At 41.9% G+C, this 26,349-nt stretch overlaps 1 protein-coding gene and 1 long non-coding RNA gene across 9 annotated transcripts in view; one reads left to right on the top strand and one right to left on the bottom strand.

The window, feature by feature from the left end:
- MEIOC (meiosis specific with coiled-coil domain) overlaps positions 1–14,831 on the bottom strand; it is a 33,572-nt gene extending 18,741 nt beyond the window's left edge. For 4 of the 8 annotated variants that reach the window (XR_009215090.1, XR_009215092.1, XR_009215091.1 and 1 more), the window contains exons 1-6: positions 14,622–14,814; positions 13,962–14,096; positions 8,770–8,924; positions 5,755–5,859; positions 3,005–4,871; positions 1,715–1,849 (exon numbers count right to left, since the gene is read on the bottom strand). Coding sequence is in view for 4 of the 8 variants with exons in the window: in XM_032163864.1 (XP_032019755.1) it covers positions 1,715–1,849; positions 3,005–4,871; positions 5,755–5,859; positions 8,770–8,924; positions 13,962–14,096; positions 14,622–14,690 (2,466 nt within the window). In the remaining 4 variants the exon portion in view is untranslated. The other 4 variants (XM_032163864.1, XM_058444852.1, XM_058444851.1 and 1 more) reach the window with 4 other exon arrangements.
- Positions 14,832–20,750: 5,919 nt separating this feature from the next.
- On the top strand, positions 20,751–24,685 carry LOC116474160 (uncharacterized). Its single transcript, XR_004249616.1, has 3 exons — positions 20,751–22,324; positions 23,709–23,810; positions 24,354–24,685. It is a non-coding gene; the product is annotated as an uncharacterized LOC116474160 (long non-coding RNA).
- The last annotated feature ends 1,664 nt before the right edge of the window (positions 24,686–26,349 follow it).

Raw genomic sequence — 26,349 nt, 5'->3', positions numbered from 1 at the left:
TTTTTTTTTAAATAATAAAAGACTGAAGTTTTTATTAACATCTGGCTGTACCTCATGTTAGGCTCTGAATGTACCATGGATAAATTCCATTGTACAGATTTACAAATTTGACTCATGTTGATTTTTCTAATTCCTAAAATGGTTTTATTCAATAATAGAGGTAATCCGTTTTGCTGCATTTTTTTTTCCCAGGAAGAAACTTTATCAAATTTTATTTGGAAAACTAAGTTTTTAAGAGAGGAAGGTCAAAAAAGGAAAAGTTTACCTACCCTAAGTTGCTTAGAAAATTCTGAAATTACAAAGAAGATAATAGGAATAATCATTAAATTACAAAATGACTTAACATGAGGATTCTTTACAACATTTGACTTGAAGTCATATCCTACTTTGCCAAAACAAAAGTATTTTGTTGGCTGGTGGTGGCTCACACCCAGCACTTTGGGAGGCTGAGGCAGGTGGATTGTTTGAGCTCAGGAGTTTGAGACCAACCTGGGCAACATGGCGAAACCCTGTCTCTATAAAAAATACAAAAATTAGCTGTGCGTGGTAGCGTGCATCTGTAGTCCCAGCTATCTGGGGGCTTAGGCAGGAGGATCTCTTGAACCCAGAAGGTCAAGGCTACTGTGAGCATAGATCATGCCACTGTACTCTAGCCTGGGTGACAAAGTGAGACCCTGCCTCAAAAAAAAAAAAAGGAAAGATAGTAATTCCCTATTAAGTTACCATCTTATGTAAGCACAGCTTGCTCATCAAGCTGGAAAACAAATGTGACAAAGAAATGAGACTTTCTCCATAAATAATACTCAAAATGGTTTTTGCTTTTTAAAAAATTCTTTCAGTTGAGGATTAGCTCCACTGCCAATTTGAGCTTTAAGAGGAACCATTTAAATTACAAAAATTACTTTTTAAATGATTGAGTGGGACTATTTTCCCTTTCCTTTTTTTTTTTTTTTTTTTTGAGACAAGATCTTGCTCTGTTCCCCAGGTTGGAATGCAATGATGTGGTATGGCTCACTACAGCCCTGACCTCCCGGGCTCAAGCTATCTTCCCACCTCAGCCTCCTGAGTAGCACAAGCATGCGCCACCATGTCTAGCTAATTTTTATTTTTTAGTAGAGACAGGATCTCCCTATGTTGCCCAGGATGGTCTCAAACTCCTGGGCTCAAGTGATTCTCCCACTTCCACTTCCCAAAGTGCTGGTATTACAGGTGTGAGCCACTGCACCCAGCCCCTTTCCCAAATATTATAGTTCTAGGACCAAACATGAAAAAAATATATTTCAGAGAGTTAGATGTAAATGTGATTTAAAAACCCTTCAAAGCTCTAAAACTTGATGAGAGATTTATTTATTTATTTATTTATTTATTTATTAAGATAGAGTCTTGCTCTGTCACTCAGGCTGGAGTGCAGTGGCGTGATCTTGGCTCACTGCAACCTCTGCCTCCTGGGTTTAAATGATTCTCCTGCCTCAGCCTCCCGAGTAGCTGGGACTACAGTCGCATGCCACCACCCCCAGCTAATTTTTGTATTTTTAGTAGAGACGGGGTTTCACCATAATGGCCAGGCTGGTCTCGAACTCCTGACCTCAGGTGATCTGCCTGCCTCAGCTTCCCAAAGTGCTGGGATTACAGGAGTGAGCCACCATGCCTGGCCTGAAATTAAAAAAAAATTTAACAAAAAATCCATCCACTGTTATCTATTTTTACAGCTTACTCTGGCTAGTTCTCGAAGTTCATCCACAATTAAGCGATCAACTCTAGATGGGTTGGAAGTCAGCCTTGGAATTGGAGTGTTGTTAGTACTGGATACTTTTTTTCCAGGATAATTCTCGGCAAGGGCTAATTCAGTCTGTAAAAAATTACATACTTTTTAGATGTAGAATTTTCTAAATATGATTCGACCATGAATAATAGTTTTCGTAAGCCTAATAAATAGACTATTACCACTTTAAATGAAAATTCTGTTTTGGTATCAAAAGGCAACAAATGTAAACCACAATACCACAGTATTTTTCTATCTTTTTTTTTTGAGACAGAGTCTCGCTCTGTTGCCCAGGCTGGAGTGCAGTGGCGCAGTCTCGGCTCACAGCAACCTCCGTTTCCCGGGTTCAAGCGATTCTCCTGCCTCAGGCTCCTGGGTAGCTGGGATTATAGGCGCCTGCCACCACGCCTGGCTAATTTTTTGTATTTTTAGTAGAGACTGGGTTTCACCATGTTGGCCAGGCTGGTCTCCAACTCCTGACCTTGTGATCTGCCCACCTTGGCCTCCCAAAGTGCTGGGATTACAGGCGTGAGCCACTGAGCCCAGCTATCATCTTAATACAAATAAAATACCTGAGTATACCAACAGGTTAACACTAAAAAATTCAAAGAAATAAACTTGTAACCACTAAGGGGGTAAAAAATCTACTTCAGGGCAAGTCAACTTAGAATAACAATAACTTTAAAATGTCAAGCATTTTTCGTCTTCATTTATTTAAGCTTCCCATTGGCCAACCCCATCCACTTTTAGTTTTTAAGTAACCCACTTAATTCCTTACAGTCATGAACTTACAGCAAATCCTGGACAATATAGAATTCAGCTCAGAAATAAGGCAAGTTGGCCGGGTGCAGTGGCTCACACCTGTAATCCCAGCACTTGGGACATCAAGGTGGAAGGATGGCTTGAGGCCAGGGGTTTGAGACCACCATGGGGAACATAGTGAAACTCAATGTCTACAAAAAATTAAAATTAGTCAGGCATGGTGGCATGTGCCTGTAGTACTAGCTACTCAGGAGGCTGAGGAGGAAGGATTGCTTGAGCCCAGGAGTTTGGTTACAGTAAACTATGATTCTGCCACTGTACTCCAGCCTGGGCAACAGAGCGAGACTCTGTCTCTTTAAAACAACAACAAATAAAGCAAAAAGAAATAAGGCAAGTACTCTTAAACTACACTAAGGTAAACAGAATGAAGACAGGCAAAAGGAACATACTGTTATTCCTAAATGGTTAACTTTGTGTTACCTTTTTTCTCTCTTTTTCTAATGCTCTCCATTGTTCATAGCACTCTTCTAGACGAATATGAAGTTCACTGGCTGGTCCACTACGGGTTTTAATTGGTCTTTGAAATCCAAAAGTTGGCATAAGACCAGAAAAAGAATTATCACCATACATCATATCATTAAAATAAGGGTACAAACGGCTTAAGTCATCATAAGAAAATAAGTCATAGGAATCCAACAGTGGAACAACTGAATGGCCAAATGGGTGGGTGGATCTTAGGGGAAACCCATTTGAACCAAGTTGTTGAAAACCCTGGTTATGCCTTAAATCTCCCATCATATAATTATTAGAAAAGCATGACGCTTGTGTGCGATTCACACGGCTATTAATATTGTCTCCACCTCTCGTTCTGTGGCTGTTAGAATGACCCTGTGACTCCAGTAGATCTTGGTATGTATTTTGTGATAAGCCATCTAAATGCTTTGGACCTTCCTCAGGATCATAATGTCCACTCTGGGGCTTGGCTTGAAAATTATGTTTGTTTACATTTTCAATTATCCCATACTGCTGAGCTGAATAGTTATCACAAAATCCATTTGGCTGCTTTATTTTTTTATCCGTAACCAATTCAAAGAGATTTTCTTCTCCAGGCTTTGTTAGTCTTTCTATGTGATTGACAGATTGGATTCTTTCTGCACCATTGTAACTAAAATCAAAACTAGAAAATGCTGAAGGGTTTTCTTGGCAGTATTTCTGAAATAAATTGCTATTTGGGGTTAAGTTTGTGGATGATAGTTGGGGGAAATCTGAAGAATGGTTAGAACCTTTTGAAGCTGCACTTAAATGACTGTTTAATTTCATTAAGTTACCTTGACTTCGATAAGGAATAGGAGTGTTATTTTTTGTTTGAACATTCATCCAAGTTGGTCTGTTTAAATTGATACCTCCTGAAGATGTTGCTGAGTTTGATAATAAATTCACTGATTTAAAATACTCAGAATTTGGGGGATCAGGTTTAGCAAACTGTTGCTTTTCTGTGACGTTAGCAAAATCATTAGGGGGACAAGCTGTGTGAGGTTTTAGTCCATATTCTGATGTTAAGCCAAAATCAGCAGTGAATGCTCCTTCCTTTGCAAACTGTTTCTCTGTCAGATGTGGCGTAGTTTTTGGAAATGTGAAATTCTGCTGGTCAGGGATTGTCTCCTCCATTTTTTTCTCATTCGCTGGTTTAACCTGAAATAACTTTGTGTAGGTGTCTGCTTCTACAGTTGGTGTTTCAGGTGTGCCATTGGCTAATTTTTTGCTATCTTGGACACTAAAATTTGAACATTTATTAAGCTTAGCCTTATTAGGATGAACATATTCTGGGTATCTACAATAATCTATATTTTCATTGTATCTATTAAATTGAGAAAGAAACATCTCTGCCCTTTTTTGCTGTAATGGTGCTTCAAGACCTTTAGTACATATTCTGTCTCTTCCATAAGGGTAGATATCAACTCCTGATTCTTTCATGATATCAGACAGACCAGTTTGTGGTGTAAAACAGTTTTTGATAAATGGATATTCTTGGAATGTTGTCTTAGCTGTATCATTTGTCTGAATATTGTGACAGTTAGAATGATCACTTCGTGAGGGGTACATCCATTGTTCTTCAAGGTCTAAACCAGTAAATCCATGATAAAGTTCATCTATTTTTTGTTGTGGTGTGAGATTACTGTTATGCAGGTATTGCTTTTCCATTGCTGACACAGATTCACCACTATAAAAAGCTTGCTGAGAGATGGCTGTATCTATTGGCCTTTTGGTTTCTGTTAAGAGGGCATGGTGATCTGCAAATCTGCTTGTGTTCATTGGCCAAACTGACTTTAAATTGGAGGAGCAGGTCCTAGAACAAATAAATATATTTAATTACAACTTAGGTTTTAAAGACTTTATTTCCTCAGTGGAAAAGGGAGAAAAGGTCTTCAAAAACATTTATCTTGCCCCATGTCACCATTCTCTAATCCCTTTCAACGCTGCTTTATAAGCTAGCATTAGCTCCAGATAATTATCTATCACATGAAATGTGCTATATGTTATATAAATACGCATTTTAATGTCTTCACTGTACTTTCCCAAGAGACAATAACTAAGGCCTAATATGTGACTTCATGGTCTTAGATGAATTTTTTGTCTATAGTAAGCAGAAAATAAGTTTTTCCTTTGCTTAGGTTATTATATAAAAGCATTGCTGACCACAGTTTTTTTTTAATGAAAAAATGTGTTTTGCTTAAACTTTGTGAAATTAAAATATTTTAATCGGTTATATGTGTGCTACATACTTCCCTATTTATGAAATAGTATATTTGGGTGATATAGCTTCCAAACACCAATAAAACAAAACATTAAAAAATTTTCTAACACATGAATAAAATCCATATGTATTTCTGCATAGTACTAATGAGTTTTATTCTTTGGGATCTATGTATAAAAGCTCCCTTGAATTTATATTCTTTAAGCCAATCTTTAGTTCATGAACTCAAGGGAAATAGCTCTGAATTATGCAAGAATAATTTTTCAATGAAAGTCCTTATACAAAACCTTAGACTGAACTTCCAATTATATAGCAAATACTTCAGCAAAATCAAGTCTCCTTGAAACAATATTTGAATTAAGATACCTACTGTCAGATCATCCACTATTAAGTAAAAATAAAAGTTAATAAACAGGGTAAACTAGTGTATGTTAGTTTAAAAGCCTGTTATATACTATATAGATTATATACTAACCCTTCAGCAAAATATGGCTGTGACTTATCTTGTTCTTCCAAAATGTTAGACACAAGTCCATATAAGTCTGTTTCACTGCCATAGTCATTTCTTTCTGTTTGAATCCTAAAAATAAATGAATTCATGCTGAAATACAATATATTGATTACTCTTTCCAGACTTATCCTATCTTACCATCTTTATCTATAAAATATGTGGACTGAATCTACACCATCATCTCAAATAAAGAAGAGACTAGAACTCAAGAATATTTTCTTTTCCACATAAATATTTCTATGTGGAAATGTCTTTTCCACATAAATATTTCTCCTTCATTTCAAATCCTATATCTAACTTACAGTGTCTGCTTACCTCTTATTTCTCCACAACACACACTTTTCATTTTAGGTGACCAAGATATAAATCTCTCACCTATGATGTCACAGACATGCTTGGTATCATAGCTGCTCCTGAAAGCAAGTCTTGTCTTATTTTACATTATTCCATCAACACCTGCTCAGCTTCCTCATTTGCAATTTGAAAACCATATGAACCTGATGCTCTATTCTATTTTTGTGACTCTATATTAATATTGGATAAAAAAGTGAAATGCGATATGGTCATCCTAGACACTATAGCAATTCTGCAGTTGTCCCTTAAATGTAACAGATTTGGGAGCCATCCCTAATCCTTGCAAAGCATGACTGGATGGAGTTCCTTATATCCCAGAAATCCACCAAGTGACTGATACTGACTAAACACAAAATGTAAAAACCACAAGCACATGGAAGATTGGTACCTTTTACCTGTTACAGTTTTTGGGTAATTTCTTCCTTGAAGTAATACAGGTTGAGTATTCCTCATCCCAAATGCTTGGGATCAGAGGTGTTTTGGATTTCAGGGTTTTTTCTTGGATTCTGGAAATATACATCATACTCCAAATATATAATGTATATGTGTATATTTGGTTGAACGTCCCTAATCCAAAATCTGAAATGCTCCAATGAGCATTTGTTTTGAGCATCATGTCAGCACTCAAAAAGTTTTGGATTTTAGATCAGTTTGGATTTCAGATTTTCAGATTGGGATGCTCAACCCATACGTCTATTTGTTGGTTTGTTTATTTATTTATTTATTTTTGAGATGGAGTATTGCTCTGTTCCCCAGGCTGCAGTGCAATGGCGCGATCTCTGCTCACTGCAACCTCCGCCTCCGAGGTTCAAGCGATTCTCCTGCCTCAGCCTCCCAAGTAGCTGGGACTACAGGCGCGTGCCACCATGCCTGTCTAATTTTTTTTTGTATTTTCAGCCTGACCATGTTGGTCAGGCTGGTCTCGAACTCCTGACCTTGTGATCTGCCCACCTCAGCTTCCCAAAGTGCTGGGATTACAGGCGTGAGCCACCGCTCCCGGCCCTGTACGTTGTTCTATAATAAATTGTAACTTCCTGTTTTTTCATATTTCAACATTTCATCGTGTTGGGATATTTTAGAAATAAAATACCTTATATTTGCATAACACTCATATTTAATTGATCTTCATAACATTGGAAGGGTAAGCATTAGTAATCATTCGTTATTATCTGTTGAATAAATGAATGATCATTTGAGATATTAAGAAACTTGTATTTTGCAAGGGTATATGACTTGCCAAACTACTATATACTTGCTAAATAGTCCCCCGTAAGTCCAATACCTTTTCTGCTACATGTGTTATCTCATAAAAGTTCAATATAAAAGCTTTTTTGTATAATTATGTATTAGTATATATCTAAAAAAATATTCAATGTAATGTATACCAAACTGCTAGCAGCTGTTATTGGGTGGCGGGGAGAGAAGGTTAAGACAGACTTTCACTTTTCTTGATATATATTTCTGAAAAGTTTGAATTTTTTCACTTGATCTTAGCCAAAAGCTGAGAATAGGCTTGAATTTTTTCAATAGCATATATCAACTTAAAAAATATCTTTGTTTTTTGTAGAATTATGTATTATATAGACTTTCTAATAAAATTATTTTAGAGAATTTGCCAAGAATTTTAATTTTTTAACACTTTTCTAATAAATACAAATAACTATTTCCTGGTTAGACTAAAGATGCATCAGCCTCTATAAATAGCTCCCATATATAATTAAAGATAGATGTCACTCTCTTAGGGCTCCTCTTTGCAATAGGCTCCCATAATATCCTAGTTATCGTCATCATCATCATCATCATCATCATCATCATCAAGATTATAAAGGCAAGGATAATATTTGCCATGTTTAAATTGTGGTATCCCCCATAGAAAAGCATCTGATGTACAGGGGGCCCTTATTATTTGTGGAATTGAACAGAAAAATAATTTAAAATATCTTATGTTTGATAAAACCCTGTTTGTTGTGTAGTTGTGAGGGAAAAAAATGGAAAATTTAAAACTGGATGACAAAAACATCTAAAAGTTTTAACTCATTCATATAAGTCATCTTTAGAAAGAAGAACTTAAGATTTATGCACTAAATGTTCCCACTAATGAATTTTTTTAAGTAATAACCTAGCTGGGCAGAGGCTCATGCCTGTAATTCCAGCACTTTGGGAGGCCAAGGTGGGAGGATGGTTTGAGGCCAGGAGTTCAAGACCAGCCTAGGCAACAAAGTGAGACCTCGTTTCTGAAAAAGAAAAGGAAACAAATTTTTTTAAAGTTAGCTGACCACCATGGTGCATACCTGTAGTCCCAGCTACTGTGGAGGCTGAGGCAGGAGTATGGCTTGAGCCCAGGAGTTCAAAGTTGTAGTGAGCCATGATCTCACCACTGCACTCCAGACTGGGTGACAGAGCGAGACCCTGTCTCAACAAAACAAAACAAAACAAAACAAAACAAAACACCGTAAAAACTATACACAAATAACTACCCAGTTTACACTTTCCTAAAAGTTTGAAAAACACAAAATGCCGCAACAGTAAAATGATGATGTAGGGAACAGAGAGAAAATAAACCTCAGTTCCTATGTAATTAAATTTAAAAATAGCTCAATTACCCTGAGAAATGAATTAATTTACCTGTTCTTTATATTGATCTGAGAATTAGAAGGTTGTTTAATATCATCTCCATAAGTAGACCATGGTGCACAGAAAAGTGAAGAATCTACAGAACTTGAATATTCTGTTGAAGAAAATGGAGTATAGGTCTGCCTTAGGTCTACATTGTCTTCACTCTGAAAGTTTTAAGAAATGTTTATCAGACACATCAAAACTTCATTTGTTGTAGAATATTAGAAAAATAAGAAAGCAGGGGAAATAACACAGATATAAGAGTTGGGAGAATTACATTCAAATGTAGACTCAGTGACTTAAGCTTGCTTTATACCAGGGATTGGCAAACTTTTTCTGCAAATGGCCAAATAGTAAATATTTTAGGCTTAGCTGGCCATTAAGGTTGCTGTCAAAACTCTTCAACTCTAATGCTGCAGCACTAAATCAACCACAGACAATAAACAAACGGGTTTGGCTGCACTGCAATAAAACTTTATTTACAAAACAGGCATTGGGCCGATCTGGCTCCTTGTTGCTGGTCCGTGGTATAAAATACCTATAATTATTGTAGTTTTTTTGTAATTTTTTGAATAGATAAGCGTTATGTGGATACTAGCAATGTTATTTTTAATACATTATATATAAAATTCAGTCTTGGGGCCAGGCGCGGTGGCTCAAGCCTGTAATCCCAGCACTTTGGGAAGCTGAGATGGGCAGATCACGAGGTCAGGAGATGAGACCATCCTGGCTAAACCCTGTCTCTACTAAAAACACAAAAAATTAGCCCAGCGTGGTGGTGGGCACCTGTAGTCCCAGCTACTTGGGAGGCTGAGGCAGGAGAATGGCGTGAACCCGGGAGGCAGAGCTTGCAGTGAGCCAAGATAGCACCACTGTACTCCATCCTGGGCGACAGAGCGAGACTCTGTCTCAAAAATAAATAAATAAATAAATAAAATTCAGTCTTAATGTCCCCAATCTCTGAAAAAAGTTAATGTATATTTATATAGAATTTTACACTATTCAAATAAATTTCACATATATTATCATATTCAGTAAACCTTGTGACGAGTATTATCTCTACTTTAAAAACAAGGAAACTGAGGCTGCAAGTCACTCAGCCAATATGTAACAAATCTAAAACCAAAACTCAAGGTCTTCTTCCTCCTAGTCGAGGGCCTTTTATGCAGTATCTTTTTTTTGAGACAAGAGTCTAGCTCTGTTGCCCAGGCTGGAGTAGAGTGGTGAGATCTCGGCTCACTGCAACCTCTGCCTCCCGGGTTGAAGCGATTCTCCTGCCTTAGCCTCCCAAGTAGCTGGGATTACAGGCACCTGCCACCATGCCTGGCTAATTTTTGTATTTTCAGTAGAGAGTTTTAGGGTTTCACCATGTTGGTCAGGCTGGTCTCGAATCCTGACCTCAAGCGATCTGCCCGCCTTGGGCCTTCCAAAGTGTTGGGATTACAGGTGTGAGCCATTGCACCCAGCCTCGGCGAATGCTTCTGTAACGAACTTGAGTAAACAAAAAGTCTGGGTGTTAAGTTTCTTTTTTTTTAAATAGAGATGGGGTCTTGCTGTGTTGCCCAGGCTGGTCTTAAACTCCTGGCCTCAAGCGATCCTCCTGCCTTGGCCTTCCAAAGTGCTGGGATTACAGGTGTGAGTCACTTTGCCAGGCCTTGGGTTTTAAGATTTTAATGATTTAAACCCTGCCTCCTTCCAAAAGGGACCATGTAGGGAAAGTGAATTTAACAAACAAAAAAAGATTAAGCTAATTTATACATTGTTTATTCTAGAAAATGCTTCCCTAAAGAAGACTGAAAGTATAAATTCAAAATTTTTAACTCTCCAGATAAGTAACTATTAAAACCTGGGATGCAATAACTATAAATACCCAGACATAAACACAATGAAAATAGTATTTTCTTATAAATACAGAAGAGATGTAATTTTAGCCAGGCACGGTGGCTCACACCTGTAATCCCAGCACTTTGGAAGGCCTAGGTGGGCGGATCACCTGAGGTCAGGAGTTTAATTCCTGACCAACATGGTGAAAGCCTGTTTCTACAAAAATACAAAAATTAGCCGGGTGTGGTGGCAGGTGCCTGTAATCCCAGCTACTCAAGAGGCTGAGGCAGGAGAGTCACTTGAACCCAGAAGGCGGAGGTTGCAGTGAACCAAGACTGAGCCATTGCACTCCAGCCTGGGCAACAGAGGGAGACTCCATCTCAAAATAAATAAATAAATAAATAAAAGAAAAGAAAAAAGAAAAAAAAAGGAAAAGATATAATTCTGGCTAAAAGTATTTTCTAATTGTTTTTATTCTGTTAATATTTCTAAATTTTTGTTCCTAATAGATATGATCACTGAAAAACATTTAAACTATACAACATTATATGATACCAACAAAATGTGAACATTAAGAAATACCTTCCAATCATCCATCTTCAAGAATCTCAAAATATTTTACAACCATTTGTTTAAGTTCTGGTTATGATTCTATTTAAAACCCACACATAATTTTTCTGTTTATAGTTTATATTATGACTATTCTCAAGTTGAGGAAATGGAAACACAGAAGGGATTTTGCTGAGAGCTAAAACTAAAAACTACCTTTCCAGAATTTGTTGGTTAGCAGAAACTTTTACAAAGGCTTTTTATCTTTCTTTCCTAATTTTATCCTTTGAGTTCTAAAGTTATCATCATAGGCCTATTCTTATGTGTGAAGTATCCAAAGTGACATAAATAATTGTTCATCTTTTTGAAATAGTTGCTTAAACAAAAGGAACATTTTCAGATTATGTAATGTCAAATGAATAAACAGTATTGGAAATTAAAAATATTTTGGGAGTATTCTTTCAGGTACATTTTACATTTTAAAATACATTTTGAATGTTATAAATAAAAATCCTTTTAAAGGACTGACTTAACTTTTGTATTCTTGGGTTAAAACAACTAAAGTAATGTGGTGGATTCAAACAATCATACTTGAAATATCTGCATCCCTTTCCTTAACAGAGGCCAGGAAATACGCAAATATTTGAGTGGGCATATTAACTGGATTAACTTTAAAATGTATCACTTATATCCTTAACATACTTAAAACAGTGAACTGAAATTAAATCCAAGTAAATTTTAGTCCAGACGTAAACACTGCAGAGAGCAGTGGAACTATGGTCTGGGTTCCACTTGAGCTTTGTCATTTAGGGCACAAATCAAGCTCTTTGAGGCTCAGTTTCTCAATCTGTACAGTGGCATGATTCTTAGTGTGAATTAAATAAACTAATTTATTTCTAGATATTGTTATAATTCAAAGTACAACAATATCAACATTGATGTCCTGGTTAAATAATTTCAAATGAAAATTACTTACATTACCCAAGCTTTATTTCCTTTGATTAGTAAATCTAAATGTCTTGGTGAGGTAAGTGGTAGCATATAATTTAAGACATTGTTAAAACCAGAAAATAAAGGAGTAAAGTGAAATTTTCACCTTTAAATTGTCAAAAATATGTTTCTACCAACTTGCAATAAATGCCTGAGGAAAAAAACATATTTTGATCTGACTAAATAAGTGGATTTTCTTACATTTCTGGCATCATGTTATGCTGAGGACAAGATGGAAACGAATCAATGAAAAATCTTATTCCTTAATTTGTTTTCTTTTTTCTTTTCTTTTTTTTTTTTTTGAGAGGGAGTCTCACTCTGTCACCCAGGCTGGAGTGCAGTGACATGATCTTGGCTCACTGCAACCTCCACCTCCCCGGTTCAAGATTCTCTCACCTCAGTCTCCCAAGTAGCTGGGATTACAGGTGCCCGCCCCCACATCGGCCAATTTTTGTATTTTTAGTAGGGATGGGGTTTCACCATGTTGGCCAGGCTAGTCTTGAACACCCGAACTTAGGTGATCCACCCGCCTCGGCCTCCCAGAGTGCTGGGATTACAGGCATGAGCCACGGTGCCCGGCCCCTAACTTATTTTCAAAGCAAAGTATGTATTCTGCAAACACTGTATTTAAAAGATTGTAGCCGGGCGTGGTGGCTCACGCCTGTAATCCCAGCATTTTGGGAGGCCGAGGCGGGCAGATCACGAGGTCAGGAGATGGAGACCATACTGGTTAACACAGTGAAACCCCGTCTCTACTAAAAACACATAAAATTAGCTGGGCGTGGTGGCGGGTGCCTGTAGTCCCAGCTACTCGCGAGGCTGAGGCAGGAGAATGGCGTGAACCTGGGAGGTGGAGCTTGCAGTGAGCCGAGATCGCGTCACTGCACTCCAGCCTGGGCGCCAGAGCGAGACTCCGTCTCAAAAAAAAAAAAAAAAAAATTGTTCCTGGGCTGGGCGCTGTGGCCTGAAATCCTAGCACTTTGGGAGGCCGAGGCGGAAGGATGGCTGGAGCCCAGGAGTTCGAGACCAGCCCGGGGAACATGGCGAAACCTGGTCTCTAAAAACAATACAAAAATTAGCCGGGCATGATGGCAGATGTCTATAATCCCAGCTACTGGGGAGGCTGAGACGGAAGAACTGCTTGAACCGGGGAGACAGAGTTTGCAGTGATCCGAGATCGCGCCACTGCACTCCAGCCTGGGCAACAGAAGGAGACTCTGTCTCAAAAAAAAACAAAACAAAACGGCTGGACGCGGTGGTTCGTGCCTGTAATTCCAGCAATTTGGGAGGCCGAGGTGCGCGGATCACCTGAGGTCGGGAGTTGGAGACCAGCCTGACCAACATGGAGAAACCCTGTCTCTACTAAAAATAAAAAATTAGCCAGGCGTGGTGGCGAATGCCTGTAATCCCAGCTACTCGGGAGGCTGAGGCAGAATAGCTTGAGCCCGGGAGGCGGAGGTTGCGGTGAGCAGAGATAGCACCACTGCACTCCAGCCTGGGCAACAAGAGCAAAACTCCATCTCAAAAACAAAAACAAAAACAAAACAAAACAAAACAAAAAAACAGCCGGGCGTGGTGGCACGTGCCTCAGGAAGCTGACGCACACGAATCTCCTGAGCCCGGCTGGGGGAGGTTGCAGTGAATCGAGATGGCGCCACTGCACCCCAGCCTAGGAGACAGAGCAAGACCCTGTCTCAAAAAAAAAAAAAAAAAAAAAAAAGGTTGTCCCCTGTTTTCTCTTCCTTAACTGTGGAGCCATTAAACACCTATGAATCGGTGGCTCGAGTAAATCAATTTGAGAATAAATCGTCTAACAGAGGCGGAGTTTACTAAAGGACCTGCGATTTGTAGCAATCGTAGAAGGAAGCGGAGCCAGTCAACATCACGCTGCCGAAGACATCGGTTAACCTGCTGCCGGCGTCGGCGCCGAGGTTCCAGCAGCGATTCGCACCTCCGGGGAACGCGACTTTGGGCTGCAGCACACAGGAATAGGAAATATCAGAAAGTGGTCACGAGGGTGACGCCGGAGCTGAAACGGCCCGACACCTGTTCCACCTCGGCCGTTCGGCTCAATTCCGAACCCTCTCAGAGGACAAGAATTTGAGGGCCCGCGCTTCCAGCCTCTGGATTCTCACTCTCCCCTCGGGCCCCGTGAGTGCTGACCCCGAGGGGCACCCCCTCCCCGGCCATCGCCTCAGCGCGACGACTGCTTCCCGGGAATCGCGGCGACCCCTGAGTGCCGACCCCGAGGTGCGCCCCTCCCCGGCCACCGCCTCAGCGCGACGGCTGCCTCCCGGGAATCGCGGCGACCCGGGCTCCGTCCGGCCCGTCCAGTCAGCTCATGCCGCGCCCGCCGCCCGCCCGCCCCGTCCGGCCTCCCCACTGACGACCCGCCCCTGCCGCCCCGTCTGGGGACGCGCCCCCTCCTCAGCCTCTCCTCCTTGTCGCCTCTTGCAAGCCTGGCCGCCCCCTGGACCCTGCCCTTCCTCATCCGTTACCTCAAGTCCTTCCTCCCTCAGGCCTGAGGGGTGACGGCGCGGGCAGGTGTCTCCGCGTCTCACCTCCATGGGGCCCCCCCAGCCTCTCCTGGACTAGGCACAGCTCCTGGGGTACGGGGGTGGGGGGGCGTCCAGGCCCGGCTCCCTCAGCCCGCACCCCGCCGTCTCCGCAGCCGCCTCCGCTGCCCGGGCGCTGCCTGGAGCCAGTGTGCGGGTAGGGGGAGCGGGAGCGGGGAGGGAGGAGCGGGGGCAGAGGCCGTTACCTGGCCTGCCTGGGGCTCGCGACTCGGCACGCGACACGGCACAGGCGCGCCGCGCCCCGCCCCGCCCCGTTGTGAGGCCCGCCCCCCTCCCCCGCTTCGCACCCTGCCATTGGCCCAATGCCCATCCAATGGGCGACCACTCCAGGCTCCGTTACCCCCCAGAGACAAGGAGAGAAAGGGACGGTTAGCGGACCTCGCTCTCTCGCTGCTTCTGAGCTTTTCCCGCTCAAAGTAAATGTGTTCAGGATTGGCCCGGACTGGCAGGCACCGGCCCGATGATTTGCTGATAGGGCAGCGGAGAGGCCGGTCGTGGAAGGTTGAAAGAGCGAAAGAGCGCAGCCCTACCGGGTGGGAGAGGTGTTGGAGGCACTTGGAAGATTTGAGAAGTCGCTCAGCAACTGGCTTATCATCCAAAACCTAGCCGTCGCGCACATTTCATTTGTCCGACATTTCATATTTGTCCCTTAGTCCCTCCCGTAGCTCTCAGAATCCGTTGGAGATGCCCAGAGACTAATAAATCTTGTACCGGTTTGGGGAGGGCGAGGAGCAACTTGTAGATTGGGTGTGGTCGGGAGACCCCTTTTTGAGGGAGAGCTGCCCTGTGTCCTAAGCCTGGGCTTTCAGTGGGGGTTAAGGCATTTGAGTGTTAATGTGACTTTTGAACAAAGTTCGCTGTGACCTTTTTGTTCGTTTTTGTCTGTGTAAAACAGGGTCTTGCTCTGTCGCCCAGGCTGGAGTGCAGTGGCGCTATCATAGCTCGTTGCAGCATTGAACTCCCAGGTTCAAGCGACCCTCCCGCCTCAGCCTCCCGAGTAGCTGGGGCTGCAGGCACGTGGCGCCACCACTCCTGGCTAAGTTTTTAAATTTTTTGTAAAGCTGAAGGGCGGGGGAGTTGGGTCTCCTTATGTTGCCCAGGCTGGTCTCAAACTCCTGGTCTCGAGCGATCCTCCCAACTGAGCCTCCCGAGCAGTTGGGGCTACAGGCGCGTGCCACCACTCCCAGCTAATTTATTTATTTATTTATTTTTTTTATGGTGAGACGGAGTCTCACTGTCGCCAGGCTAGAGTGCAGTGGCACAAAGGCTCACTGCAACCTCCGCCTCCTGGGTTCAAACGATTCTCCCGCCTCAGCCTCCCCAGTAGCTAGGACTACAGGCCCACGCCACCATGCCCCGCTAATTTTTGTATTTTTAGTAGAGACAGAATTTCACCATGTTGTCCAGGATGGTCTCGATTTCTTGACCTCGTGATCCGCCCGCCTCGGCCTCCCAAAATTCTGGGATTACAGGCGTAAGCCACCGCGCATGGCCCCAGCTAATTTTTAAATTTTTTGGTAGAGCTGGGGTTGGAGGTGGGGATGGGGGTGGGGGGGCTGGGTCTCCTTATGTTGCTCAGGCTGGTTTTGAACTGAACTCTTGGCCTGAAGTGATCCTCCACCTCGGCCTACCAAAGTGTGGGATTACAGGTGAGAGCTTACATAAAGAAGCCATTGCAGGCGCCCAACAAACCATTCACATGGCAGTCAGATTGGGGATGTGATGGTCTCAGAGAAATGCTAGTTTTTGTCCCCAGACACTGCTAAAAAATCAGATAGTTGAAATATAAAAGAAGTAAACACAGTAAGCACCTTTAGGCTGTTTTTATATTTAAAATCAAAACTTGAGAAATGAGCACTTAAGTGGAAGATACTGTTTTAACTCAGACACGAATGGAAGTAGGAGGATGAGTTTTATTGACCCATATTGTCCTGATAGTTACTTCAGGTCTCTACTCAGCTTTGAGTTCAGAAACCTCACCAAGGCTGGGCGCAGGGGCTCATGCCTGTAATCCCAGCACTTTGGGAGGCCAAGGCAGGAGGATTGCTTGAGCCCAGGAGTTGCCCAGCCAGGGCAACATAAGGAGACTTCCTCTCTACAAAAAAATTAACAATTAGTTGGGTGTGGTGGTGTGTGCCTGTAGTCCAGGTACTTGCACTTGGGAGGCTGAGCTGGGAGGATCGCCTCAGCCGGACAGTTCGAGGATGCAGTAAGCCATAATCACTCCATCACACTCCAGCCTGGGCAACAGAGCAAGACCCTGTTTCAAAAAAAAAAAAAAAAAAGGAAGAAAGAAAAGAAAAAAAGCTGCTGGACTCACACCTGTAATCCCAGCATGTAGGGAAGCAAAGGCAGGAGGATAGATTGAGCCCAAGAGTTTGAGATTTGCCTGGGCAATATAGTGCTCCACAAAAAGGAAAAACAAAATGTGCTGCATGCACACACACACACACACACACACACGCGCACACACTTAAAAAAAGCTGACCAGGTGGTGTGGCTCTAACAGTTACATTTCTCTGCCTCAGCCTTAAAGTTGCCGGTGTAGGGCTCATTGCATTGAGGACTACTGGCTTTTTCCCCCTCTCCTATACTCCCTAGAAGAATTTTGAAAAACTATGAATCCCCTTATGTATTTTTGTAGCAAAATATACATAAGATTTGTCATTTTTAAGTGTTCAGTTGAGTGGCATTAAGCACGTTCATAATGTTGTGTAACCATGACCGCTCTACAGTTTCAGAACTTCATTAATCACAAACAGAAACTCTGCATCCCATAAATAATTATTCCCCATGCCCCCTTCTCCCAGTTCCTGGCAACCACCATTCTACTTTCTATCTCTATAAATTTGACTACTCTAGGTACCTCATGTAAGTGGAATCATACAATATTTATCCTTTTGTGCCTGGCTTATTTTACTAAGCAAAATGTCATCAAGTTTCCTTCATGTTATAGCATATACCTGAATGTCATTCCTTCTTATGGCTGACTAAGGTTCCATTGTATGGATATGCCACATTTTGTTCACATCTGTTTATGGACACATGGGTGGTTTCCACCTTTTTTTTTTTTTTTTGAGTCGGAGTCTTGCTCTGTGCTGCAGGCTGGAGTGCAGGCGCAATCTTGGCTCACTGCGACCTCCCCCTTATCGGAGGAATGGTTCAAATGATTCTCTTGCCTCAGCTTCCCCAGGAGCTGGGATTACAGGCATGCGCCACCAAACCTGGCTAATTTTTTTTTTTTGAGACAGAGTCTTGCTCTGTCACCCAGGTTGGAGTGCAGTGGCATGATCTCAGCTCACTGCAACCTCTGCCTCCTGGGTTCAAGTGATTCTCCTGTCTCAGCCTCCTGAGTAGCTGGGATTACAGGCATGGATCACCATGCCTAGCTAATTTTTGTATTTTTAGTAGAGACAGGGTTTTGCCATGTTGGCCAGGCTGGCCTCAAACTCCTGACCTCTGGTGATCCCCCTGCCTCAGCCTCCCAAAGTGCTGGGATTACAGGCGTGAGCCATGTGCCCAGCCTAATTTTTGTATTTTTAATAGAGACGGGATCTCACCATGTTGGCCAGGGTGGTCTCAACCTCTTGACCTCAAGTGATCTGCCTGCCTTGACCTCTCAAAGTGATTACAGGCATGAGTCACCGCACTTGGCCCTCAACTTTTCACTATTGTGAATAGTACTGCTAGAAACATTGGTGTACAAGTATTTATTTTTTTCCAATTCTTTTGGGTATATACCTAAGAGTGGTATTGTTGGGACATATGGTAATTGTATTCGATGTCTTGAGTAATTCCAAAATGTTTTACACTGTGGCTGCACCATTTTACATTCTCATCAACAATGCATGAGAGTTCCCATTTCTCCACATCCTCACCAACACTTGTTATTTTCTTTTTCTTTTTCTTTTTTTTTTTTTTTTTGAGACAGAGTCTCCCTCTGTCGCCCAGGCTGGAGTAAAGTGGCACGATCTTGGTTCATTGTAACCTCCGCCTCCCAGGTTCAAGGGATTTTCGTGCCTCAGCCTCCCGAGTAGCTGGGATTACAGGCACGCACAACCACACCTGGCTAAATTTTTGTATTTTTTAGTAGAGACAGGATTTTTCCATGTTACCCAGGCTGGTCTCGAACTCCTGAGCTCAGGCAATCCACCTGCCTCGGCCTCCCAAAGTGCTAGCATTACAGGCGTGAGCCACTGCACCCAGCCTATTTTTCTTTTTAAAATTTCTCTCTCTATAGATATACATATAGATAGATATAAATAGATATAGAGAGATCTATCTCTGTATATCTATCTATATATACAGGGAGATATAGCTATAGATCTATATATATCTATATATCTCTGTATAGATCTATATATAGTAATCTATGGTAATCTGAAATTACTATATATATATTACTGTATGTGTGTGTATATATACACACATACACACACACACACACACACACACACACACACACACAGAGATTGAGAGAGAGAGATGGGATCTTGCTCTGCTGCCCAGGGTGGACTAGTAGACTGCAGTGGCATGATCATAGCTTACTGAATACTCAAACTCCTGGCTTCAAGTGATCCTCCCCACTCAGACTCCCAAAGTGCCGGGATTACAGGCACCACACCCAGTCTCTTTTCCTTTCTTAAAAAAAAAATTTTTTTTTTTTTTTTTTGTAGAAACAGGGTCTTTCTGTGTTGCCCAGGCTGGTCTTGAACTCCTGGCCTCAAGCAATCCTCCCAAAGTGCTGGAATTACAGGTGTCAGACATTGCACTCAGCCTTTTTCTTTTGTTTTGTTTTCTTTCTTCTTTCTTCTTTTTTTTTTTTAAGAAAGTCAGTTGGATACAGTGGCATGCTCCTGTAGTCCCAGCTAGTCTGGAGCCTGTAGTGGGAGGATCCCTTAAGCCCAGGAATTTGAGGCTGCAGTGAGCTGTGATCATGACACTGCACTCCATGCTGGGTGACAGAGTGAGACCCCATCTCTCAAAAAAATTTTTTTTTAAAAATATGGCTATCCTAGAGGATGTGAATTGGTATCTCATTGTGGTTTTGACTTACATTTCCCTAATGACTAATGATGTTGACCATTTTTCATGTGCTTATTGGTATATCTTCTTTGAAGAAATACCTATTTAAGTTCTCGGCTCATTTTTTGAAGTCATACTGTCTTGTCGTGTATTAATATGGTTTGTCGTAGAAATAAAAATTACTGGCAAATTTAACACTCCATTGAATTCAAGTGAATACATTAACAAAGAAAACATTTTGGTTATGAACAGAGTAAGTATATAATATGTAGTTAGTTCTTTCAGTTCTTGCATTCTCTTTTGGAAGACCTCATTTTCAACGTGTGTGTTGAGGGTTGGGTGGGGTTGGTTTCCCAGTCTTACTCAGACATATATACACACCTCAGATTAAAGTGAGAAAGAGTTAGGAATACTCAAATAGTTGTTTTATGTCTTCTCTGCCTTCATCTGAACTTAAAATTTTGTGGAGGGAGAGACTATTGACCCTCTTTCTCCATTTATTGTTTCTATACATGGATAATGACGAAAGACATGTTTATACAATAAGATTAATTACATTTCAGTAACTTTGATCCAATTCAGAATGATGCTGCCCTCAAGTAAAAAACTTTTTTTTTTCTTTTTCTTTTCTTTTTTTTTTTTGGAGTCTCACTCTGTCACCCAGGCTGGAGTGCAATGGTACAATCTCGGCTCACTGCAACATCCATCTCCCGGGTTCAAGCAATTCTCCTGCCTCAGCCTTCTGAGTAGCTGGGATTACAGGCACACACCACCATGCCTGGCTAATTTTTCTATTTTTAGTAGAGATGGGGTTTCACCATATTGGCCAGGCTGGTCTTGAACTCCTGACCTTGTGATCTGCCTGCCTCGGCTTCCCAAGTTAAAAACTTTTTTTTCCACTTGCTATTTTGGGGATATTTAAGTGAATCTGAAATTACTATTGGATTTTTTTTTTCTCTTGAAACAGAGTTTTGCTTTTGTTGCCCAGGCCCGCCACCACGCCCAGCTAATTTTTGTATTTTTAGTGGAGACGGGGTTTCACCATGTTGGCCATGCTGGTTTCACCATGTTGGCCGGGCTGTTTTCGAACTCCTGACCTCAGATGATCCATCTGCCTCCCAAAATGCTGGGATTACAGGCGTGAGCCACCGTGCCCGGCCCCACTATTGGATTTTTAAAGAAAGATATTTAAGAACATTCTTTGCTAGAACTGAGGACAATTTAAACTTATTCCATTCAAAAAAACTTAGTGCAGAATGCAGACTTTCTCTTTCAAGTATATGTAAAAGTTAACTTCTTTTTTTTTCCACCTCTGGAAGACAATGTACAATGTAGTGCTCTTCAGGTACACTAATGAGACCCTTTTTATACTTTAACAGGGACATAAACATTTCCTTTTGTAACAAAAATAAATTACGAGTTTCATTTTAAAAAGCCTATTCCCAAGAAATGTTTTGAGTGTTAATCTAAGTAAGATTTCATTATTATCGTAAATAAACCTTTGAGTTCAAATATTTTTTTTTGAAAATTGAAGGTATATGTAGGGGCTCAACCTAAATGCCAGGGAATTAACCCCCCACAGGAAGCAATCATATAATTCTAAGTCAGTATATAATTGAATCGATGTAGGATTTTCAAGTATTCTCTCAACTTTATTAAATGAATTGTTTTTCCAGTTTTCTAGTGGTCTAAAAACTTAAATAGGCTGCAAATCTGCTGTGATTCAAACCGTGCAATTCCTCCCAGGCATCTCTGACTTGAGGGACTAAGTTCCTGTAATTATATGTCCTGAAATTAACTGGGTTGCCAGATAGGTTTTCTCAACCTTTAATAGCTTGTTGGAAGTCTTACAGAATGCTCTTTATTAGAAATATTTGGAACTACTTCCCCCTTTTTGGATACTCAAATTAGTGTTTTTCTAGTTCTCTGGCATAATTTGTATAGCTGCTTCCTTTGTAGAAAGTAAGCTTATGTTCTGCTTTTCCCCTTCTGGTTGGCTGGAGTGCTAGGTCACTCTTATATGTGCTCTAGGAAACTTTTACGTTTCTACTTAGCTTAGGATGACACCCTGAAAGATTTAGGGTCTGCTTCTGTTTGGGTTAGGGGGTAGACACCTGAATTCATTGGTCTTTTTTTGGCTCACTGCAGCCTTGACCTCCAGCACTCAAGGGATCCTCCCACTTCAGCCCCTAGAGTAGCTGCAACTATAGGTGCGTGACACTATGCTCACTAATTTTGTGTATTTATTGTAGAGACAAGGTCTTACTGTGTTCCCAGGCTGGTCTCGGACTCCTGGACTCAAGGGATCTTCCTTCTTCAGCCTCCCAAAGCGCTAGGGTAATAGGCATGAGCCACCATGCTCGGCCAAATAGATTGGTTTTTATCAAAGATGCTGTAATATTAATATGCATCTTCCTGCTTTCCCTTCAAAAGTGAGAATTAATGTTGTTTTCTTTTCTTTTCTTTTCTTTTTTTGAGATGGAGTCTCTCTCTGTCACCCAGGCTGGAGTGCAGTAGTGCGATCTTGGCCCACCGCAACCTCTGCCTCCCGGGTTCAAGCAATTCTCCTGCCTCAGCCTCCCGAGTAGCTGGGATTACGGGTATGCACCACCACACCCAGCTAATTTTGTATATTTAGTAGAGATGGGGTTTCTCCATGTTGGTCAAGCTGGTCTTGAACTTCTGACCTCAGGTGATCCGCCTGCCTCGGCCTCCCAAAGTTCTGGGATTACAGGTGTGAGCCACCGCGCCCAGCCCAAAAAAGACTTTATTTTTTAGAGCAGTTTTAGGTTCACGGCAAAATTGAGAGGGAAGTACAAAGAGTTATCATATACAAATTTGCTGCCCCTTCACAGACGCAGCCTCCCCCAATATCAGCATCCTGCACTAGAATGGTACATATGTTATCATCAATGAACCTACATTGACATATCATTATCAATCAAAGTCCATAGTTTACATTAGGATCGACTCTTGGTGTTGTACTTTCTGTGGGTCTGGAAAAGTATATAGTGACATGTATCTACCATTTTGGTATCATACAGAATAGTTTCACTACCCTAAAAATCCTCTATGCTCCGCCTCTTCATTCCTCCCTCCTCCCAACCCCTGGCAACCACTGATTTTTTTTTTCTATCTCCATAGTTTTGCCTTTTACAGAATGTCATAGAATTGGAATCATACCATATGTAGACTTTTCAGATTGGCTTCTTTTACTTAGTAATATGCATTTAGGGTTCCTCCATGTATTTTCATGGCTTGATAGCTCATTTCTTTTTAGCACTGAATAATATTTCATTGGATGTACCACAGTTTATCTACTCACCTACTGAAGGACATCTTTCAGTTTTGGCAATTATGACTAAAACTGCTATAAACACCAGTGTGCAAGTTTTTGTGTGGACATAGTTTACAACTCATTTGGGTAAATACCCAAGAGCACAATTGCTGGATCATATGGTAAGGGTATATTTAGTTTTGTAAGAAACTGCCAAATTATCTTCCAAAGTGGCTATACTATTTTGCATTCCTACCGGCAATGAATGAGAGTTTCTGTTGTTCCACATCCTTGCTAGTATTTGGAATTGTCAGTATTTTGGATTTTAGCCATTCTTCTTTTTTTTTTTTTTTTTTTTTTTTGAGATGGAGTCTCTCTCTGTCGCCCAGGCTGGAGTGCAGTGGCATGATCTCAGCTCACTGCAACCTCCGCCTCCTGGGTTCAAGTGATTCTCCTGCCTTAGCCTCCCAAGTAGCTGGGATTACAGGCTCATGTCACCACGCCCAACTAATTTTTTTTTGTATTTTTAGTAGAGACGGAGTTTCACCATGTTGGCCAGGGTATTTTCGAACTCCTGACCTCAGATGATCTGCTCACCTCGGCCTCCCAAAGTGCTGGGATTATAGGCGTGAGCTACCATGCTTGGCCTAGCCATTCTAATGGATGTGTAGTGGTATCTCATTGTTAGTGCTTTTTTTTTTTAACAGGGTCTTGCTCTGTCACCCAGGCTGGAGTGCAGTGGTGTGATCACAGCTCGCTGGAGCCTTGACCTCCTGGGATCAAGCGATTCTCCCACCTCAACCTTTGAAGTAACTGGGACTCGTCAGTATCATGCTTTGTTGATTTTTAGGTTTTTTTTGTTTGTTTGTTTGTTTTTTGTAGAGAGGGGGTTTCCCTGTGTTGCCCAGTTTGGTCTCAAACTCCTGGGCTCAAGTGATCCTCCCACCTTGGCCTCCCAAGGTACTGGGATAACAGGCATGAATGAGCCATCTTGCTTGGCCTAGTTCTTTTTTTTTTTTTTTTTTTTGCAGTGGCACGATCTCAGCTCACTGCAACCTACTTCTCCCAGGTTCAAGCAATTCTCCTGCTTCAGCCTCCCGAGTAGCTGGGATTACAGGCATGTACCACCACACCCATCTAATTTTTGTATTTTTAGTAGAGATGGGGTTTTCACCATGCTGGCCAGGCTGGTCTCAAACTCCTGACCTCAAATGATCCACCCGCCTTGGCCTCCCAAAGTGCTGGGATTACAGGCGTAAGCCACCGCGCCTGGCCTTTTTTTTTTTTTAAACCACTTTCTTTTACATATCCCTGGCTCCTAATTGCTTCTCTACTTTTTCTTACTGCTCCAGCTTCTAGATAAGTGGTTCTCAAAGTATGGTCCTTCAACCAACAGCATCATCACTACCCAGGAACTTATTAGAAATGGAAGTTCTTGCACCCTGCCAAAACCAGAAACTCTGGGGATGGGTCCCAGCAATCTTTATTTTAACAGCCCTTCAAGTGATTCTGATGCAAACTTAAGTTTGAAAACATTGTTCTATTAAAAGTAATGGCAAAAACCGCAATTACTTTTGCACCAACCTAAGAGCTCTGCACTGTTCAATATGGTAGCTTCTAACTATTGAATTTTTTAATGCTATTATCTCCTTTATTCAAAAATAAATATTTCACTTTGATTCAACATATTTCAAATCACATTAAGCACAGAGAAGAAATACATTCCCTTTGGAGATTGTGAACACGTGTTGGAAAGAGGCATGATCCAAACAATGGGGATGAGGTGAGTGCGGATTCCAGCTGCTTCCTGACCCAGAAGTTCCGCCCCTCTTCAGGTGGAGCTACTTATCGATTTTTAGGCGAGAGAAAGACACACACACACACACTGCTTTGAAGTCTGAAAGGCACATGAGTGGACCATAAGGTATATGGCATGTTCACCGATAAAACATCCCCTATTCCCTCCCAAGAAAAGCGGAGACACTTTAATCAAGTCAAAGGCCGGAGAAGGGCCTGGTGCGGTGGCTCATGCCCGTATCCCAGCACTTTGGGAGGCCGAGGTGGGTGGATCCTGAGATCAGGAGTTCGAGACCAGCCTGACCCATATGGTGAAACCCTGTCTCTACTAAAAATACGAAAATTAGCTGGGCGTGGTAGCGCATGCCTGTAATCCCAGCTACTCGGGAGGTTGAGGCAGGAGAATCGCTTGAACCCAGGAGGCAGAGGTTGCAGTGAGCTGAGATCTCACCATTGTGCTCCAGTCTGGGTGACTGAGCGAGACTCTGTCTCAAAAAAGAAAAAAAAAAGCAGAGAAGACAGGGTGCTCCTGCTTATAGCTCAGCAGCATGAACATCTCTGAATATGAAAGCCATTTTTCATTTGCTCCCACCTCCTGTGCCTCCTCTCCCTGCAGACCAGGTCTGTGGATGGCCGCGGTGCTCACTTGGTGATGGTGGGGTGTGTGGCTGCGTACATAAACACCACAATCAGGAGCACGACCACGGCCAGCGTGGGCAGCACCACCGTGGTGATCTGCTGCCGGGCCTCCTGCATGGCTTGCTTCTGCTCCTTCTTGTCCTTCCATGTCTCCTTCCTGGGCTTCCCTTTGAGCTGCCACATCTTTCCTAGAAGATGCTGGGAGGATGTGTCCAGAGGGATTCCAAGAAGGGCCATTATCCTCTTGTCGAGGCTGGAACCTCCTTTTCTTCAACTTGCTTCAATAATTTCAGCAAACTGATTTCCAGTACAGGTGACTTGACTTATTTGTTGTAACAGATCATGTCTTCAACATGCAACACTCTCAGATGATGCAGCTGGGCAAATGGACAACATCTTTACTGATCTTCAGCAGTCCGTAACTATTGAATTCTTATAACATGTTTAGAATGAACCGAGATGGGCTATAAGTGTAAGATACATCCTGGATTTCAAAGGCTTAATATGAAAACAGGGAAAGTAAAATATCTCACTGGTAATTTACATATTGATAGCATTAAAATTATATTTTTCATATACTGGGTTAAATAAAATATTAATTTTACCTTTCTAAAAGTTTTTACATGAGATTACTAGAAAATTTTAAATTACATATATGGCTCTCATTATATTTCTTTTTCTTTTTTCTTTCTTTCCTTTTATTTTTTTAGAGATGGGTCTCACTATGTTGCCTAGGCTACATCTAACTCCTGAGCTGAAGCAAATCCTCCCACCTCAGCCTCACAAGTAACTGGGACTGCAGGCATGTTCCACTGTGCCTGGCTTCAGCTCTTGTATTTCACGCCATTCTCCTGCCTCAGCCTCCCAAGTAGCTGGGACTACAGGCGCCCACCACCACACCCGTCTAATTTT

This window comes from Hylobates moloch, unplaced genomic scaffold (genome assembly GCF_009828535.3).
Source record: "Hylobates moloch isolate HMO894 unplaced genomic scaffold, HMol_V3 SCAFFOLD_10, whole genome shotgun sequence".
NCBI lineage: Eukaryota > Metazoa > Chordata > Mammalia > Primates > Hylobatidae > Hylobates > Hylobates moloch.
Note: the sequence above shows the minus strand (reverse complement) of the source record. Positions and strands in the feature narration are given on the sequence as shown.